Source organism: Cynocephalus volans, chromosome 1 (genome assembly GCF_027409185.1).
Source record: "Cynocephalus volans isolate mCynVol1 chromosome 1, mCynVol1.pri, whole genome shotgun sequence".
Lineage (NCBI taxonomy): Eukaryota > Metazoa > Chordata > Mammalia > Dermoptera > Cynocephalidae > Cynocephalus > Cynocephalus volans.
Window position 1 is genome coordinate 301,829,636 of NC_084460.1, and position 20,557 is coordinate 301,850,192.

At 60.2% G+C, this 20,557-nt stretch overlaps 1 protein-coding gene and 1 long non-coding RNA gene across 2 annotated transcripts in view; one reads left to right on the forward strand and one right to left on the reverse strand.

The window, feature by feature from the left end:
• Positions 1-653: 653 nt before the first annotated feature.
• On the reverse strand, positions 654-10,438 carry LOC134364581 (uncharacterized). Its single transcript, XR_010021854.1, has 3 exons — positions 10,288-10,438; positions 9,796-9,921; positions 654-794 (listed from the first exon to the last, which is right to left on the reverse strand). It is a non-coding gene; the product is annotated as an uncharacterized LOC134364581 (long non-coding RNA).
• A 443-nt stretch (positions 10,439-10,881) lies between these two features.
• The window catches only part of GPC1 (glypican 1), a 28,725-nt gene continuing 19,049 nt past the window's right edge, over positions 10,882-20,557 (forward strand). The window contains exon 1 of the mRNA XM_063103852.1: positions 10,882-11,269. Within this exon, the coding sequence (XP_062959922.1) occupies positions 11,104-11,269 (166 nt within the window). The 5' untranslated portion in view covers positions 10,882-11,103. The remainder of the gene's footprint in view (positions 11,270-20,557) is intronic.

The following is a 20,557-nucleotide window of genomic DNA, read 5'->3' on the forward strand; positions in this document are numbered from 1 at the left end:
AGGCTGGCAAAATTTAGATGTATGATCATCTCTTGACAAGAGCATAAGCAAGCAGGTGTTGCACTCGACTTCGTCTTTCAGAGGACAATTTGGCCCTATCTACTTAAAATACTAAAATGTACATTCTGTAACTCAGCAGATGTGTTTCTAGTAATCTGTTCTATAGATATGCTCACACGTGCTCACATAAAACCACAGGTGCAGTTTCAATGTCACTCTGAAATAACAAAACTCTTGAACAGAGGCATGGTTAAACAGAGGGGTGCACCTCTTTTCTGGAATACAGACAACGGATTGAAAAGAACGCAGGACAGCTGTAGGTACCGACGTGGAGAGACCTCCAGGACTTACTTAGGGCTCAGTTATGAAAAAAAGCACCGCACAACGATGTGGGCAATGCCCCTGAACTAAACGTGGCTCCCGGACATGCCCACAGGAGAACCGAGAGGAAGTTCTAGAAAGACGTGCCAGAGCTGCTAAACCTGGTCACTCGGGTGAAGGGCGTGATTTGGGGGTGTCAACAGGGACTTTCTTTTTTATATATATACTTCTGAATTTGGAGTTTTGTTTTATTTTAACAATCATATATTCACGTGTTGACAGTTAATTTTAGGTGTCAATTTGACTGGATTAAAGAATACCTAGAAACCTGGTAAAGCGTTATTTTGTGGTGTGTCTCTGAGAGTGTTTCCAGAGGAGATTCACATACGAGCCCGCGTGGATGAGATTCGGAAGGTCAGCCCTCCACGTGGGTAGGTGGGGGGGCACCATCTGGTCTGCTGATGTGGGGGGCCCTGCAGGGAACAAAATCAGAGAAAAGGTGAATATGTCAATCTGTCTGCGGGAGCTGAGACACACGCTTCCTCTCCTGTCTTTGGACCACAACTCCAGGCTCCCAGACTTTTGGTTCCAGGACTTACACCAGCAGCCCCCAGGGGTCTCAGGCCTTTGGCCTCAGACTGGAAATTACACCATGGGCTTCCCCGGGTCTGAGGCCTTCAGACTTGGACTGAGCCACGTTGCCGTCATCCCGGGGTCTCCAGCTTGCAGGCGGCTTGTCATGGGACTGAGCCTCCATAATCACATGAGCCAATTCCCCTAACACATTCCCTCCCATATACCTATGTCTACGTCACCTAGATCTATATCTATGTCCTATTGGTTTGTCTCTCTGGAGAACCCTGACTAATATGTCATGCATTCATAGAGCTTTTTTTCTTTTTTTAAGTTTTTAAAAAGCTTCACATTCTGATTGTTGGTCACACGAACTAGATCTTGCACGACTTGGCTCTGCCTCCTTCAGCAATCACCGCACCCCCCCCCCCACACACATGCCGCTGTCAGCTGACCCCCCTGAGTGAATGCACTGGGTTTATGGTCGAAACCCTTCACCTCTGCAAACCAGGCGTGTTCAGCCTAAATCCCAGGGTTAAGCCCTCCCACTAACCCAAGCACAACACGCTCCAGGTAACACACTGCAGAGTCGACTTCCACTCGACCCAGCTGCTACGTGTGGGTCTGGTGTTTCCAACCACTAGAGAAAGTAGGAGGGTCATCGTCCAGCAAGTTAAGTCTCTATGTGTGGTTTTGAAATGCATTTTCTCACAACTGCAATTAAATTGCAGTGCCCAGTTCTGGACAGCTTGAAGGTGCTGCAGTAGAAGTGGTCGTTCCATTCGGCAAGAACAGCTCCTTCCACAAAATCTGCAGGCAGGAAGGGAGCCTGAAGCCAGGGGAAGTGGGTCTGGGGCTGCGGGCTGGGGTAGTCCTGAGGCAAGGAGGCAACCAACAGCAGCAGGCTGGCTGGTGACCAACCACTCTGTCAGAGACGGACAACTTTGTACTTTCTATGTGTTACCTTGAGCATTATTCTAAACACAGCCTTGAGGGGGTTGTCTTGTCCCCACACGAGAGGCCCTTGATGATGAATAAATAAGCCATTTGGAGTTGTAAAGCTAGGGCTGGATCTGGGGCTCACAGACCCTTTAAGCCTGTTGTCCAGGCTGGGTCACCAGACCCCACACATGCAGGTCTATGAGCTAGGTAACCAGCAAACAGGTGCTTAGAAGCTGTAGGTTGGAAAAGCATGACTGCGCGACGGCGACTGCCCAAGGCAGTAAAACGCCAGCCAAGGCAGTGGCACCGTGCAGGCGCACTAACCCTGCCCACACACAACTTATTCACAGCAAATGCTTGGCAAGGTTCTGAACATGAGAGGCCCTGACCATTTTCCTATATTTTCCCAACAACCCACCCCTTCACGGTCCCTCACCATATAGTCTACACATTCAGAATCTCCTGTGATGTTCCCTTAGGGAGGATAAATGACCCTTACATTCACACGTGACACATTCCATCCCAGTTCCAAAAGTCTTTTAGCTTGTTGCAGCACCAACTCAAAAGTCCAAAGTCCAAAGTCTCCTGTGAGACCAAAAGCAAAAGTCCTTCCAGCCGTGAACCTGAAAAGAGTCAAAAACAAGTTTATCTACTTCCAGGATACAGTGGGACAGACATTGGGTACACATTCCCATTCCAGAGGGAGGAATAGAAAGGAAAAACAGTCCCCAAGCAAATCCAAAACCCAAACGGGGCAAACATTAAGCACACTGGGGCACCTGGACCCCTAAAGCGTTGGGCAACCTCGCTCCTATATCTCTGCCAGATGCAGCCCATTGAGCTGCCCTGGCGCCTGCAGCTTTTCCAGGCTGGCATTGCATGCTGCCAGCAGCCCCACGGTTCTGGGCTCCTGGTGGCAGTCCCGCCATCCTGGCTCCACCAGACATTTCCTCAGTGGGCGTTTTCTGTGGGGGCTCCAGCCCCACGCTTCTGCTCCGCATCGCTCCGTGGATGACCTCTGCAGTGGCTCCACCCCTGCAGTAGGTCTCTGCTGGAGAGTCCCGCCTTTTTCATACATCTTCCAAGATCTGGGTGGAGGCTGCCACGCCTCCACTGCTCTCACATACTGCTGGCCTGCAGACTTCACACAACGTGAACGCCACCAAGGTTTTCAGCTTTTTTTCTTCGGCGGTGCTGAGGCAGGACTGCTCCAGCCAGAGCGGCTGGGCTGCAGGGAGCAGTTTGCCGAGGGCAGTGACACCTCAGGTCTGTCCTCTGGACAACTCAGTTCTCCTAGGATGGGAGGGGTGCTCTCCCAAACTTCACCTACTCTCAGGGCCTGTGATGGGTGGGGCACCCATCCAGACTTCTCAAATGCCCTTAGGGCAGTTTCCCTATTGTCCTGGTTTTTAGCATCTGGCTGCCTCACCCAAGATAATGTCCTTAGCAAACAGTTTATCTGCTTTACCCTTGCGTTTTTCTCCAGCTTTTGAATTACCTCAATCAGTTCAGCTTATACCAGCTATTCACTCAGTCTGGGGCAGTTTTTGCAGTGTTCACCCACACAGTTCAAACAGCTGCATTCACTCAGTCCATCAAGGAGTGGCTGCCTTGCCCTTGTGCATACCTGCGGCTCTCCTGTAACCGCTCCCACCAAGACAGGCATGTAGTAATGGAGACTAACATTTTTTCCACCTTTCACCAGGTGAAAACATACTTGAGATTCTGCAGTGGCACCCATCCTCAGGTCATCTGCCGATCTGCATGCGGCACTCTTTTCTTGGGTTTATTCGGCACTCGGCTGGCCATCGGGTTTTGACACCCTTCCAGCCTTTTGCCTTCAGACAAATGCAGCATGCGTTTACTACATCGTCTCTAGAGCACATTACACCATCCACCCCTACGTCCCATAGCTGTAGCAGCCAGGGGCTCCCCGTTTCTGCTGTTTTTCTGTCTCAATTTCTCGTGCAGAACAGATCTTGCCTGGTGTTGGGAAAATAGAATAGTTTGGTCAGGGCCCTCGCCTCAGGTCCCATTGGGTGTGATTTTAGCACATCCATTGTAAGCAAATTGTGTGTGTGTGTGTGGAATTAGTGTGCATGAGTGCCAATGTATCTTTTTAGTTTTGTTTTGTTGCTATTCTTGTGTTCAAAAAGAGAGGGAGGGGGAGAGAGAGAGAGTTTTAGTGAAGCAGGTGGGCAGGCATCAGCCTCGGACGTCTACCCAGCACAGCCATGCTTTCCAACCCAGGGCTCCAGGGACCTTTTGGCCAGTTACCTAGCTCACAGACCTGCATGAAAGGGTCTGGTGACCCAGCCTGGCATGTGTGCTGTCTGGGGACCCAGCCTGGCATGTGAAGGGTTTGTGACCCAGTCTGTGAATGGGCTTGAGGGGTCTGGGAGCACCAGACCCAGCCCTAGCTCAATCATTGGCCCAGTCGGTGCAGGATTACTGGCAGGTAAAGGTAAAAGAGCCTGAAAACTGTCGTGGTCGCCTAGGATTACAATTGGCATCACGAACGAGACAAGTAGCTCTGCAGTTGGCACTGTGAACAGGGTTCCAGGCCTTAGCCTAGCCAGACAACTGGAGTTGCACATTTTTCCCCAACTCACCACTGGGTTGGTCATCTTCCCTGGTGTGAGAGGCAAGAGTGGCCAGTCACTGCACGTCGTCCTCCAGGACATTCATCTGTGCTTCCAACGACTCTGCTTTCTGCCGCAAATCTCGATCAGTTTGCCTCATAGTGAGCAGCAGCCAGGCTCCGGTCAGCAGAAAAGTGGCCACTGGGCACCACATGCTCAAGGACAGCCACATTTCCTCCCCTTCTTCCAAGGGCTTTTGGCTCCTGTAACTGCGCACTAACTCCACCCACATACAACCTATTCACAGCAAATGCTCGGCAAGATTCTGAACATCTGAGGGGCCCTGACCATTTTCCTATATTTTCCCAACAGGAGTCTTTATGTTGAGGACAAAATCTCAAAGGGCAGGCCTGTTGCCCTGGACCAGGGCCATGAGGGAAATGTCCAGGGCTTTGGGGCCACCCAGACACAGTCCCCCCATCCCCCGGCTCTGTTTACACAGCTCCACAGATGGCCTCCCCGACGCGAGGTTATGCAGTGATCTCCATCTCACTCATGCATTCATTCATTTCTTCATTTGGGAACCAAACAAGCCCTAAGGCCAGGCCTGCCATGGGCCTGTCCACAGCCTCCTGCGAAGGTGATGAAGGTGAAAGTCTCGCAGGGCAAAGGTCTGGCATCCCTCAAGGTCAGTAGCCGCATCCACGCAGAAGCAAAACCCTTCCACCCCAAGCCTCTGGAGCCGGGAGCAACTTCAGGCCTTCCCTGAGATTAGGGAAAGGTTTGGGCTGAACCAGGGAGCTAAATGGGGAGCAATCGAGAGTTTGGTTTAATGGGACCGTCCTTCCTGGAATGGGACGTGGGAGGCTCAGATGGCTGCTCCTGCCCAGCAGCTACGGGCTCCCCACGCTCTGCTGTGCAGGCAAGGTCCTCGCAGGCTGTTGACTGATGGTGGTTTAGAAAGATCAGCCAGGCCGTGCAGATGGCAGAGGGGAAAGACCAGAAGCCAGCAACTACCCAGGAGTGCAGAAGTGTAGGGAGGGGCGTGTGGAGCCACCTGAGGAAGGAGAGCAGACAAGCCCAGCAGGAAAGCCCCAGCCCCCGGTGTCCTGTGCACCCGAGGCTGTGTGCACACGGGCCTCTGCGTGCCGGGCGTGGGGGTGCTTTGTCCTAACATGTCAGACTGTGTCTGTATGCCCCAGGTCCAGGCTTCCCCCTTCCTCCCGGAGACCAGGCTAAGAGTCAGCTGGGAGGGTCGGGAAAACAGCCACAGGGAAGGCTCAGCCCCAGCCCTGGCCCCAGCTGAGTGCTGTCATCTTTAGCCACCAGGGTGAGCAGACTAGAGAGGCAGGCACCAGCTTTCAGAGGGGCCGGAAATGCGGACCCCATGACTGTAAGGAGGGGCCGAGCCTCACTTTCCCTCCTCTGGCCTGACGAGGGAGGCTTGCCCAGACTCCTGGCTGATCAAAGCGGCTGGCAGAGCAGAGCAGGCTGCCAGAAAGCTCTGCCTTGAAGTTGACTGCCCCGCGGCCGGGGTCTGATGAGAGCCCAGGAGTGGGGTGCAGGCAGGACCACCCTGGAGAACAACGGCACCCATGTTTTCTGTGTCCTGCAAACCCCGTGCTCAGGACCGGGAGGACCTTCCAGAGTCTCACTGAGGGTCTAGGCTAAGCAGGACCCTCACCCCATGTCACAGACCCTGCAGGAACAATCCTGAGGGGTGGTCTAGGGCCGAGGTCCTCTATAGGGATGATAACTAGCTCCCTGAGCTGACCCAAGTGCCACTGAGAGGAGAGACAGGGAGCGCCCATGAACAATGGAGAGAGGAATCCCAGAGGGCAGCCCCCTGCCCCATCGCCAGTGCTCTGCAGAGCCACTCAGGGTCCCCTTCTCTCCAGTATGGATCCCGATCCTCAACTGCAGAAAGATCTCTGGCAGAGGAGGCGCTGCCCTGCCCACCCCTGCATGCCCAGGGCTGCCAGGCTCCTGGGGGACTACATTTCTCTCCAACAGCCTCACCCTGTGACATCGGCTTCCTCCCTAAGGCCACTGCCCAAGGAGCCCCCAGTCCCCTGAAGATGGGTGTGGCCCTGATCCTCTGCTGCCTCCCAGGGCACCACCACACCTCCCAGGTGCCTAGCAGGTCCCTAGCCCCATGCAGGTGTCTGCCCCCCACTGTGACTGTCACTGCAGGCAGGACTGGGCCTCGCCAGCAGGGACTTCATTGGCAGTGACATTCACAAGCAGGCACATAATGCATGGCAGTGGCTTTAACTGCTCAGTCTCATTGGAAACTTGCTTTTGGAGTCGCAGAAAGAGACCGTGAAGCCCAACAGAGAAGGAAAACTGTCACTCTCCAGCAGCTGGGGAAAGGCAGCGCCAGCTCGCAGGGATGCCAGGCAGTGAAAGCCGAGACGTTTCTGAGGAAGAGATGGAGGCCAGCAGGCCTGCGTTGCCAATGTCTCAGGGCCAGAGCCCCAGCCTGCTTCCCTGTCTTCTGACAGGATCAGGGCTCAGTATCCCCTGGACCCCCACCCCTCCCTAGCCAGAGGCAAGAGCAGGGGACCTCAGCGCACCAGGACCGGCTCGCTCCTCAAGGCAGATAGGATGTGGGGAGGTCACCTCACACCCAGTGGGGCTGGGCACTGCCTCGCCTCGCCCCATTGGAGGCAACCCTCAACGGCCCTTTCTTCTCAGCTCCCCACTGTGCCAGCAGGCAAGCAAGTCCAGGTCTGTCATACGCCTACACATTCCCACTCGCTCGGGGACAAACACAGAGTCTCCCTTGTGTTTGCTCACTCACTCATCTGTTTTTCTTTCCTGTCACACACTTGTGCCCTCCATCTGGACAGGTGAGGACCCCAAAGCAGGAGGGGTGATCTTGGTTGAAGCCACAGAGGCCATCGTGGTGGCTGGGCTGGCAGTGTGAACTGCGTCCTCAAACCCACCCATGTGTTCAGTGTGGAGTGGCCCCAGGGTGGGGGTGTCCCCTGTCAGCTATGCCCACCCTTCCGGAGATCCCCATTGAGACCCCCATGCCGACCCCCACGGGCTAGTCGGTCTGCTCCTGCCCTGCTGATGGAGGGCACGTGCGCATCACATGGAGCAAACAAGGGGAACAAGGGGAAACTGCTGCCTGGCCAGACTCGCATGGCCCCTCCCAGGGGCGACACTGCTCTTGGCTCCCCATGCTCCAGGTGGCTCGTGCCCAGCTGTGCCCTGGCCTGGCCAATGGGCAGCCCCCAACCTGATGGGTGCTGAATCTCCTTGGCCTGGGGTCGCACGGCAAGTAGGCAGGGCGGGGCAGAAGCAACTCTTCTCACAGGAGCAGTGAGGCAGGCAGCACGTGGGGCTGCGGCTGAGGCTGCCTGGCCTAGGGTGAAGCACTTTGTCTAGCCCAAGTCTGTAAAATGCAAATGCTGCCCTAGGTTGGTGCGGAGTGGGGAGCAAAGAAGGAGTCTCAGGGGGCGGGGACAATGGGAGAGCAGAGGAGGAGGGATGCACTGGGGGTGGAGGCATCTCCTCTTGGTGTTCTTGAAGCCCCTGTCACCTGCACGTGGGCAGCTTCAGCAGAGCCCCCTGGAGCCAGATCCTCTGACCACTGGGGTCGGGAGCATTCTGCTGCCTGGCCAGCTACCCGCTGCATCTGGCCTTCTTGCTGTCACTAAGGCTCTCTGGCAGGTGCCAGCCCATCTAGAGCTAGGAGGAATGTCCTGCCTACATCCCTCCTTGCCCCTTTGCCTAAGCTCCATCTTGGCCATGGGCTGACACTGTGGAAGGTGGGAGGCCCATGGCAGCTCTTCTCCCTGGTGAAGCAAGACCTCTTTGGACTGTGGGGGTTGGAACCCAGAAGCTGGGTCCAGAGCTGGGTCCCGGCAGCATCTCTCTCCTGCACATGGAATGGACCAGACCTCATGCTGAGCTCTTAGCACCTCTCCAAGATCCTCACAGGTCAGATGAGGAAGCTGAGTGTCGGGGCTGGGCCTGAAACTCCACCCTGGGTTTCCTTTCATTCGGGACAGGACCAGTAGGTTAGCTCAAGTGCCCTCCTGGCTAGGGAGACCATGCACTCACAGACTGCTTATGCTTTTTCCGAAAGTTAGCTTTCTGTCGCCTTCAATCAGGTGTGCTGCCCAGTGCAAGCGGGAAGTGTGCGGACACTGATGGGGATGTATGGACACACACCAGGGCCTCCCTTGGAAAACCCTGTAGGTCCCCCCAACCCTGTCCTCCCTGTACCCCGCAGGTTCAGATCGAGGCTGAGCACTCACAAAGCCACCCAACGCCAAGGGGACCAAGAGAGGAATAGACAGTGAGGACCCTGGATGAGAGGGAGGCCACTGGTGCCTGCCCTGTCTACACACGCTGCTCCCACAGCTTTCCTTACAGCCACTCTCCAAAGGGAACCGTGCTCTGCATTCACCCAGTCCCCCTTGATGTCATGGCGGTGGGGCAGAGTGCTTCCTCACTAGGGTAGGGTCCCAGCTGTGAGTCTCTGATCTGTGAAATGGGAACGATGCTGTAACCTCGCAGGTGGTGGTAAGAATTTCTTTAGGGGACAGAGCCATCATACACACAGGAGGACATGGGCTGAGACCATGGCTGTGAGCATCACATCCACGCCTGCTGTCCACGCTGCCATCAGAGGCCCAGAAGTGGACTGGACACTGCCCCTGCCCTGAGGAATTGCCCAGTCTGGGCAGATTAAGAGGCAGCATGGTACAGGGTAGTGACAAGCCACAACGGGTGACTCTATTAAGCGTCCACCAGCATTTAACCCCAAGTCCGGGCTCCTAGATCCACACCGCCCTGCCAGATCCTGAACCCTGTGGTCGGAGGCGAGACTACACGGGCGAGCTGGCGCTCAGCATTGTGCTCCCAACCCTGCTGGATGAGGCGGAGCCGGCAGGCCTGGGGGAGGCGTGCAGGCAGCCAGGCCAGCCCAGGCACGAAGGAGCAGGCCCCCCGCGTGCACTGCACGGGGGTCTGTGAGTCACAAAGTGTGACGCAGCAGAGGGTGTGGGGGAGGGCAGATCTGCACACTTGGATGGGGTCCCACAGCCTCCCTCTCGAGCAGTGACTCAGTGTCTCTGGGTGAAGGGAGCAGCCTTCTCTGGGAGGCAGGGCAGGAAGCCCCAGGCCCTTCCGAGGCCTCTGGGCCAACAGCTCAGGAGCCCAGGACAGGTGGGTGGTGGGGAGCCAGCCTTCCCGCCCCAGCCCCACGCAGTGGCTGACAAGCCCTCAGGCATGGAGACAGAGGCTGTTGGCAGCACCCCAAGGGGCCCTGTTCCCGCTTCCAGGTTAAACCAGAGGTCCCGAAACCCTTCTCGCCACAAGAGGGTTATCTTGGGGTTTTCTGGCAATGGTGCGGACTTACATTTCCCTCCATTTCCGAGGAGCAGGAGTCTGGGTTCACGCCCAGCCCAGGCATGGTGGTCTCTGGGTTTTTTGCCCACTTGGCACAGAGGGGAGAGCAGGAGGCTTGGGGTGAGGGGTGCGACAGCTGCGGAAGAAACGGAGAAGCCCTCCAGACAGGAGTACCAACGCCCTGGGCTTCTCAATCCCTCCCCACAGGCCCCCAGCTGAGGGCACCTGCCCCCACCCCAAGGCCAGGCCGCCTCCCTCGGCAGCTGTCCCGCCCCCTTCAAAGGCGCATCTGTCCTCTGCTGTCTGTTCTTCCTCTCCCGCTCCCTCGCGAGCTGACCGCTTGCGGGTCCCAACCCTCTGCCTTCTCCAGAGGTCACGGCCACCGCCCAGCAGCAGAAACCGATAGGCCCGTTTCTGCCCCTTCGCTTTGGTTCCTCCCGCATCCCAAGAACCAGGCGGAGGGAACCCGACACCGGCTGACGATCTCCAACAACTAAGTCACCTGCTGCCTCCCTCTGGGCCGGGAGAGGGTGGGGTCGGGTTTCTCGGTCACTCTCCCGCGTTCAGCCCCCCACCCTCCTCCACAGAAACGTCCGGGGTGGGCTGGAGCCGAGGGAGAGGCGCTGGAGGGGGCGTGGGGGCGGAGGGGACGGAGCGCAAGGGAGCGGGCGCGCGGGGCGCGGGGTCGGGGCGCAGAGGCCAGGCCGGCGAGCGCGGGCGGGGACCGGGTGTGCCTGTTCGGGCTGGGGCCGGGGCAGCCCCTGATTGGCGCGCGGAAGGCGTGATGTCACGTCCGGCGGGGGAAGCCCTGCCTCGGCGCAGCCCCCCGCCCCCGCCCCGCCCCCACAGGTGGCGCCGCGGCCCTGGCGCCGGGCGTGGGGGGCCCGCCCGCCCTCGGGGACCCCGGCCGCGGCCCGCGCGCTCCGCGCCCTCCCGCCTCCCGCAGCCGACCGACAGACTCCGCGGGCCGGGCGGGCCTCCATCCCCCGGGAGCCCGCGGAGCGCCCGGCGCGCCCCGTCCCGCCCCCTCCCCGGCGCGCCCCGCCCCGCCCCTGTCCCCGGCAGCCGAGGGGCCGGGCCGGCGGCGGGGGCGGTGCCGAGCCGGGTCTGCGCGCTCCCCGCCGCGCTCTGGGCGGCCCGACCGAGCTGCCGGACCCCGCGCCCCGCGCGCCCCGCGCCGCCGGCTTTTGTCTCCGCCTCCTCCTCGGCCTCCGCCGCCTCCGGACCGCGAGGCGCGCGCGGGGACCTTGGCTCTGCCCTTCGCGGGCCCGGGCTGCGCGGGGCCCGGCCGGGATCCGAGAGACGCGCCGGCCCGGCCATGGAGCTCCGGGCCCGATGCTGGTGGCTGCTGTGGGCGGCCGCCGCGCTCGCCGCCTGCGCCCGCGGGGACCCGGCCAGCAAGAGCCGCAGCTGCGGCGAAGTCCGCCAGGTCTACGGGGCCAAGGGCTTCAGCCTGAGCGACGTGCCCCAGGCGGAGATCTCGGGTGAGTGAGGCCGCGGCGCCCGGGGTCCCTCCCGCGCCCGCCGGCCTGCCCTGCCCTGCGCCTCCGCTCGCTGCACCCCACGGCCCGCGCCGCGCTCCCCGGCCCCGGCCCCCGCCGCTCTGCTCGGTCGCGCCCGGCCCCCAGCGCGCGCATCGGCCCCGTTCCCGCGGAGCGTTGTCGCCGGGCCGCGGGCAGGGGTCCTCCGCGCGGCGCGCTCTTCCCGGGCCGCGGCCCGAGCTGGGAGTCTGTGGCCGCCACAGCTCGGCCCCGCGCAGCCGGCGGTGGCCGCGGGCTGGGAACCGCCGCTTCTCCGTGCCGACCTCTTGACCGCGGGGTCCCCAACCACCGCGTCCTGGGTGCGTTTCGCAGGCGGGACCCTCGCGACCGCGGTGGGGGCGGGGCGGGGGGCAGGGAGCGACGAGTGTGCCGCCGGGGACTGGACGCCGCCGTCTCCCGGGAATTCTTGCCCGGGAACTTGTGCCCGCCCGGCGCCCCCGCCTGGCACTCGGGGCGGCCTGGAGCCGCGAGTCCAGCTGCAGGTGGTCGGCGCCTTGGATCCCGCCCAGGGCCCATGTCATTTCTTTGTAAGAACAGCGGCCCTCCCGCGGCCGCCTCAGCCCTGCAGCTGCCCGCGGTTCTGCCCGCCCCTCCCTGCCGGCCCTGAGGAGCTCTGGGGACAGAAGTGTGCGTGTGCGAAGGTGCGCGGTGCGGCACAGTGTCCTAAGGACACCTCCAGATCCAGGCTTCACCCTCGAACGCGTGGGGAACCACCCTGGGTCTGTACAGAGCGCCCCGGGGCACCACCGGCAGGAGCAGATCAGGTCCCTGCTGGGGGGCACAGGGGGACTCCTCCCAAACTGGGGGGGGGGGAGTGCCGGCGAAGGTCCAAGCTGAATGGTGACGTGGGGAGCCGGCCGTGGGAATGCTGAATGAGAGAGGTGGGTGCGTCGTAAGTGTGAGGGGTGGGCCATGGCCCTGCCTGGCTGGGGGGGGCAGGAGGCAGCTGAGTTCTGGACCCCCGCCCTTTAGGAGGGGCAGAACCCACAGATGCGCCCTCGGAGGATTCCCAATGCTCCCCAACCTGAGGTTCTTGCCAGGCCTAGCTCAAGTCTCCCAGGGCAGGGTTTCCTGTGCCCCTTTGTGGACACAGCCCTGTCGCAGTCCCTGGGCTCTGTCCGGGATGGAGGGCACACTCGGTACCTGGCAGCACAGGTCCTGGGCATCCTTTGGTCCGTACGGTACCCCCATTTCTGTTCCCCCCACCCCCCACACAGAGGAACTTGTACATGAGCATCCCTGTCCCTTCTGGTGAATCCCTCCCCAGACAGTGGCCATCAGGGTGGCCGAGCAGCTGCCCCCGCCCCCAGCCCAGGGTCTTGGACAGAGCTCCTCAGGGAGGCCCCAAATCCCTCAACCCCCTTAGCTGGTCCACACCCACTCTGCCTCGCATCCTTAGCGACCACCCACACTTGCTCGCATCCGCAGGCTACTGTCCCCACTTAGGCAGAGAGACTGGCGGCAAGGTCCGCGCAGCTGCTGTGGGCAAGGAGAGAGGGAAGGGTGAGGGGTTGAAACTGAGGTGGGGCTGGCCAGAGAGCCTGGGCTCTGTGGCCCTCGGACCTGGACGTGCAGTGGGTTAGGGACCCGGGACATGCAGACTGTTCCTGTTTCTTTCTGCGTGATTGGTGTGCATGGTGTGTGGGGGTTGCTGTCCATCTGGCTAGGGAGCCTGGACGCCCTGCAGCTGTCCAAGCATGATGCCAGCCATGGCCAGTGCCTGCTGCCAGGGGTCGGCAGCCACCCTCCTCCAGGCCCAAAGGCCAGGGACTGTGCTCCCTGCTAGTGCCCTAATGAGGGGAACCTGTTCTCCCTGGCCCCCTGTGGCTGCACTAACCCCAGGACCCCCAGAACTGGAGAGTGCCCTCTGGGGCCCAGGGCACTAAAGAGAGTATGGGTGCCACGTGGATTGAGGGAAACAGGGTGATCTCCCTCCCAGGGCAGCTGCAGTCTTAGGGCCAGCCAAGCCCAGTGTCCCTCTTGCTCTGTGCTGCTAGGCCTGGCCTCCATGGACTGGGCGCCCCCTGGTGGCCCCTCAGTGGCATGCTCCTCCCGGGAGACCTGGACCCTTTGTGGCCCGGTGGACACTGCCCTCTGTCCCCTCTCTCCTGCAGGCCCTTAACCCAGACTTCTCCAGCAGGCTCTCCTCAGAGGAGCATAGGGACCCCTTGGGATTGGACGCCTGCAGAGATTCTGTTCTGGGTTCATCTGGCCCAGGCCAGGTGGGGTGGAGACCTGATACATCCTCGTCCTTGGAAGGGAGGGGGCGGCCCTGGGTGTGTGGGTGGCCTTTCCAGCTTCTGCCTGAGGGACCAGAAATGGCAGTGGAGACTTTGCTCATAAGAGAGGGCAATGCCCAAGGGCACTGGGTTCCTGCTGGAGACTTCGTTCCGTTCTGTGAGCAGCCCAGCCAGGTGTCAGAGACGACAGCTGGGAAAGGAAGCGGGCAGGGGAAGCAACAGCTGCACCAAGGCCACCGCGGCAGGGCGGCCCCAGGATTTTGTCCGGGGCGCCGTGCGGCAGGCCAGGGCAGCCGAGGGGCACTCCCGGTGCCTGTGCACTGCTGGAGCCTCGTGCTGAATCACGCCTGTGTGCCGGCAGAGTAGCTGCTGGGCCACAGGTGTTGCCTGAGCTTGATGGGGTTTGTGGTGTATCTGCTCCTTCACTGGAGTTCCAGTGCCCCCATCCTGGAACTCGCGCTCCTTGGGAGCAGAGACCGCCACTGTCTGGTTCTCTGTTGCAGCCACAGAGCCTGGCCTGGCTCCTGGCCCCAAGCCGGCTCTCAGTCAGTGCATGTCCGCTCTGTGCTGGGCTGTGCTGGGGCATAGAATGGGAGGTGGAAGGTGGAGGAGGGTCTCATTGGAGCAGACACAGCCTGTTCTCGGGGTCTCCCAGCCTGAAGCAGAGGAGGAGGGGCCCAGAGGTCCAGCATTGGGGGTTGGAAGTGAGAGGGGGCTGTGGACTGTGTCAGCGTAGCGGTAACTGCCTTACCAGCCAGGGTGGGCACCAGCGTGCGCTGGAGGGCTCTGAGGACCCACCCCTCAAGCTCCTGAGCAGGAACCTTTTCTTGTGCTGGCTCTGACTGCCTGCGTGTCAGGCACAGATTCTGACGGGAGGGTCCTCAGAGGCCCTGGGCCTCCTTCCCATGTCTTGGCTGGGCCCATGATCTGTCGCTCAGTCCTGGTCATCGAGGCTCTCAGAAGCCACCTGAGACATACCCCTCCCCAGACCAGAGGGTTCTATGTACCCTGTCCTGTCCTGAAGGCAGAAGCCCCTGTGTGGCTCAGTGGGGGTCCCCTGGGTGGTCCCCGGCCCCCAGCTGTGCTGCTGCTCTGTCCCTGTACCAAGCGAGGAGCTGAGGTTTCATCATCCCCAGTGTGGGGACTGGGCTTAGGGGGAACCCCAGGGGAGCTGTGATCCGGCCGGGCCACCGCGTGATGCAATGGCCTGAATGCTTGCTGGAGCGCCAAGCCTCCCACTGTACTGGACACGCCATGTGCTCCTCCGGAAGGCGGGAAGCCCTCTGCAGGCCAGGTGCAGAGGCCAGCACCCACCAGGCCTCGCTGGACCTCTGTGCCTCCACTCATGAGAACGGGAATAATCAGCACCATCCCTGAAGGGGGCCAGGAGGGGAGGGTGTGGCACTGCGTGGGCAGCCTCACTGTGCCCCGCCCCCGGAGGCCCAGGCACGCCCCTCCCGGGGATGACGCCCAGTGGCTGAGAGCACTCCCGAGCTAGGCTCCACAGGAAGCGCTTTCCGTCACCATCTAGTTCCTGCATCACACGAGAAGGCGTCTTTGTAGACCCGATTTACAGATGAGGAAAGCAAGGCCTGGAAAAGCCACACAACTTTCTTCAGGCCCAGTCTGGTTGACCCCAAAGCCTGTGGCATTAACTGCTACCGAGTTGAGCCAGGTCAGGCTGCCCATCTTGGGCTCTATGTTTCCTGAAAGCATAGCGCCATCTCAGCCCAGAGGACAGGAGTGGGATCACCTGGGCCTGGGCCACCCGCTGCCTCCCCCAGGAGCTCTCCTGGCCCTGGGCTCCATCTCTCAGGCTGATTTAAACTCTTAACATGGGCTCCTCCCAGCCTCTTCCCTGGCCTCCCTGCCCCCAGGGTTTGCACAGAGACAGCCTGGCTGTGTGCTGCTGGCCAGTATGTCTCCAGCAGAGAGACCAGCTGCCCCATGCTGGGCCACATCCACCAGGAGTAGTGGACAGATCTCCTGTCCATGGGTGGCCCCACCAAGGAGACAAGACAGGTCAGTCTGTTGGTAAATAGTGGTTCCTGCCAGCACTAATTAGGGACAGTGTGAGCCCGTACTTAACAGACCCGCCCAGGCCAGGGCCTCAGAGGCGTCCCTGGAGAGGGACTAGAGCCTAGTGGCTGGGCAGCAGGGCTGGGCTTCAGAGCCGAGAGGAAGGCCTGGTGGGTGTGTGGGCACACCCGTGCCTGTACCACAGCACCCAGGTGCACCCATTGGTGTCAGCCATGGGTACTAGACAGGAGGCATGTCCCCCAAGGCCACACCTTTGTGCCATGGGTCCCAGCATCTGCCATCCCCGTGACTGGAGAGGCCAGGTAGAGAGAAGTTGGACACCTTTCCTTCAGCCAGATTTTCCTCCCCAAGGCCTGGCTTAGGGTGATTTCAGACTCAGAACCTGTGGCGGGGGCCAGGAGCACATGGGCACTCCTATAGGCCAGGCCTGTCCAAGGTCTCCTTGCCTGTAGCCCTGAGCTAGCCCCAATCTTGTGCAGTCATCAACACAGTCCTGTGGGGCATGGGTTGGTGTCCATGTTACATGAGGGGCACTAGATTGGGGCTGGCGCCAGCCCGGCTCCCCACCGCTGTTCCTGCTGGCCACCGTTCTTGCCGGTGTTTGCTCAGAACAGGCCTGGGCAGGTGCTCTGAGCTCCGTGAAGCCTCCTGGGGCGGGCATGGCAGGCTGCAGGGGTGCCGAGGTGCAGACTCTGGGAGTGGTGTGGTCCTTCCTCCTTCTTTCCCCCCTCCCATTTTTATATAAAGGACATGGCCAGCCCATGGGTGTTGGGGGAGCTCTGGTGTGAGGGGTACGTACCTTCTGGCCCAGGTTCAGTAATGGTCTGGAGTCTGAGGCTCGTGGCTGGTTCACCTTCCTGGCACACGCATACCTCCCTCCCAGCAGCTCCTCCCAGTGCCCACCCGATGCCCACCCACAGCACATGCCCAGCACTGTCCTCCCTCAGGACCTTGATCTATAGCCCAGCTTCCCAGGCGTCCCCTGACGCACGCACATTCGGAGCTCCCTGCTTCCCAGTGCTCCCCAAGTCTGGGCAGGCCAGTTCAGTGTGGTAAAGACTCAGTCCCTTCTGTGTACCAGGCCTGGGCTGGTGCCAGAGGTTTGGAAGGGGATGAGTTTCCCAGGGCTGCCATAAAAAGTACCACAAACTGGGCAGCTTACAGTACAGAAGTCTATTGTCTCGTGGTTCTGGAGGTTGGAAGTCTGAGATCCAGGTGTTGCAGGGCTGGTTCCAGGCCGCTGCCCTGGTGCCTGTAGGTTTGCTAGTGTTCCTTGGCTCCATCTCCCCATGGCCTTCTCCCTGCCTGTCTCCAAATTTCCCCTAAGGACACCAGTCATATTGGATTACGGGCCCACCGCTTGATCTCATATTAATCACTTAACATCTGCAGAGACCCCATACCCAAATAAGGTCACATTCTGAGATGCTGGGGTTGGACTTCAGTGCTTGAGTTTTGGGGATACAGGGCAGCCGTAGCAGGTGGCGAGCTCAGCACACCTGCTTCTTGTCCCCAGCTCCCCACCTGACCGCGGAGGCCCTGGGTGTTCGTCATTATGGCCTCCTGAGGACAGAGCCGTGCCTCTTTGTGTCTCTGGCACCAGCTCAGGGGCTCAGCCGGGTCTCCGCAACCTTGGGAGGCCTCAACTCCAAGGCCTGGCATTGCCGCTCGATTCTTGGCCTTAAGACCCTTGTGGGGTGGGGATGCACCTGCCTGTGAGAGTTGTGACTCAGTGGCACGAACATGCTTTGGACAGGCCTGTAAGTGGGAGAGCCTCCAGTCAGAATAGGGGGCTGAGCCCTCAGGTGGGCTTTGGCGTGAGGCAGTGGGGCTGCAGAGTGGAGCTGGAGGGGACAGGGGAGGCAGCGAAGAGACAGGCCTGGGGACAGGAGGTGGCAGGGGCCCCACTGAAGATGCACACTGCTCATTTGTGCTCAAAGTTCCCTGAGTTCTGGAGGCTTGGCGGGGTGACAGGGCAGCCCCCGGGAGCTCCAGCCATCCTGTTCCCTCGCATCCACCCGACCTCAGCTTCCCAAAGGCCCAGCCCCACCCGCTGCCCTGCCGCGCCTTGGTGGAGGAGCAGCGCCGGCCCTGAGACCAGGCCGTTTGCAAAGCATCCCTGTGGCTGGGCTGGGGGTGGGAAGCACACAGAAAACCAGAGCTCAGCACTGGTGAGGAGCAGCTGGCAGCGCCGTGAAATAGGCCTCCCTGGTCAGCTCGTGGGCGTCTGCAGTGTGGGCACCACGGGTAGACAGGGTGAGCACAGCCACAGCAGTGTGGGCACTGGGGCCGTGGAGAGGCCCTGGCTAGAGCTGGCAGGTGAGGGAGTTCCTGTGGGCAGCCCTGGCATTGAGGCCACTCTCTCCTCTGTCTGCCATTCACACCTGCCAAGATGCCCCAGTAGCTCCCAGAGCGGGCAGGACCAGGGGGTATCTGCTGGGTGGGCTGAGCTCCACTTCTTAGCTTTTAGGTGGAAAAACTGAGTCCCAGAGGGATTCTCCAGGGCTAGAGGCCTCACGGCCCCCATCCAAGCCCCGACACCTGCTTGCTGTATGAGTCAGCCTTTCTCTGCCCAGGTTTGCCCCAGGTGGGGCCCAGCTGCCAGCGCTGACCACTGGCAAGGCCTGCCTCACACAGAGCATGGGGTGAGGGAGGCCCCATGTGGACCGTCCCATAGGCGCTGGGATGGATGCAGAGTACAGGGGTGAGGTTGGGTAGAGGACAGAGATCTGGCAGCCCAGGCCACAGACTGCTCCACAGGTGCAGAGAGGGGACCTAGAGGACTGAGCAGCACCGAGACAGGTGAGGAGGGGTCAGCAGGCCATGGGGTTGTGGACATGGCTCGCTCCTGTTCAGCCAGGTCAGGCCATGTGAGGACACGAGCTGCCGGGGGACCTGGTCAGCAGCCGGGAGGACAGAAGGTAAGGCTCAGCTGGCCACACCTGGGCAGATCTCCTGAGGTCAGAGCTGGTCCTGCCACTGGGCATCAAATTCCTGAGCCTCACCGTCCTGCCTCCTCATGTGAGACAAGGAAGAGCGGGCCAGGCCAGGGCTCAGGGCCTTCATCTTTCTGTGCCTGCCTCCCGGAAGTTCAGGGTCTAGTGAGAATTTTCAGCTGGGGCTCCCAGAGCCTCCCAGATCCCGCAGTCCGCGGCCCTGCAGGCACTGTCTATTCTGTCTATACCGGTCCGCCCTGGGACAATGGGCTGCAGGGAGCAGAGGGGCCCTGGACAGGTGGCCTTACGTCTCCCTGTCAGGGATGTTTCCTGGACTCACTATCAGCATCAGGACCTACAGGGAGGTCTGTGGTCTGCACACACCTTCAGACAACATCCCCAGACACTGAGGACAGCTATTTGAGCGCATCACAAGGCTATGGCCTGTGGTTCCCATCGAACCCCATCCCTGTGTCTAAGTACTTGGCATCTGAGCCCATCCTTGTGTCTGAGTACTTGGTGTCCAGGGCCACCTGTGGCCATCCGAGCCCATCCCTGTGATGAACTATGTGACGTCCAAGTGTGTCCTTAAGCATCTGGGCCCCAAGTGCCCATCTCTGGCTCTGGGGCCACAGGAGCATGGCCCACCCACCTGTGACCATCTGCCAGGCCCTGGGGAGGAAGCTGATGCCACCTGCCTCCAGGGTTGGCTCAGGCATCCACACGTACCTGAGGTTGGCATGGAGCTAGGGACACACTGGACCGAGAAGGGTTGTAAAGGGATGAGGCTCTTACATGATTCAGCCCCACCATGCCTGACCCTTCAGCTCCCCAGCCTGGTGGGGCTGCTGCACCCAGGACACTCCGAGTCCTCCCTTCCAAGTGACCTAACACCCAGGACTGGTGTCTCCCCATCCAGTGTGTGTATGCAAGGGGCTGGGGGACTTTGGGGTGAGGGGCTGCCGAGGGTCAGAAATACCCTGGGAAGGACCCTGCCAGGGATAAGGATAAGATGGTGTTCCCAACCTGGAGCAGTTGCCCTGGGGCGTTTCTGACACGGCAGTTTAGGGGTAAGGGTGCTCCTGGCATATAGTGCATGAGGTCAGGGAGCCTGACATCTCGTGATGTGCAGGACACTTCTGAGAGCTGGGAGGTGCCAGCTGCACCCCCACGAGAAACGCTTGAAGTGAAGCCCTAGGCAGGACCATGCCAGGGGTGAAGGGATCTGGGGGAGGGAGTGGACACTGCCCTGCTCCAGGGGGTCAGGGTTGGGTGGTGGAGTCAGTTCTAGAAGGATGGACAAACTGCTGGACAAACACGGTGTGCAGGCAGGTCATCCCAGGCCTGGGGTCCTTAACCGGGTGCGTGGATGAACTTGGCCGTGAAAGATATTACATCTGCATTGTTGCTAAACTCTGATCAAAATTTAGCATTTCCTTCTACTATGAACAGTGGTATCCCTGGGCTTAGGACCTGGTCACCAACAGAAACCACTGCAGATAGCTTGAAATATCATCTACACTCACCACCACTTTGGAATTCTGGCCAGTATTAGGAATTCTGCAAGGTCTTATGAGACCATGCGTTCATACAGAAGCACGCACATCACCATGTCACGGTTCGCTTCGTACTCCTCCGATAGCTATTGCACGACAAGTGTTTTCTCCTCGGTCCTCTGCATAATTTATGCTACAAAAACAAACATCCAGAGAAGGGTGTGCAGGCTTCACCAGATGGCCGATGGGGCCCACGTGGGCAGTGGGGAGGCTGGGGGGTCTGGGTGGGGCGAGCTGGGGCAGGATCGCCGAGCCGCCTGCAGGTGGGCACAATGGAGACACAGACAGATCACAAATCCCCTGAATCATTCGGTAGATGTTCCTTGAGCAACTACTGTGTGCTGGACACTTCTCGGTGCTGAAATGCAGCTGAGGACAGAGCACCTGCCCACAGGGCGTGGTGAGCTTGGAGATGGCACTGTAGCCTTGATTGGCCACAATGACCATGTGTCACTTATG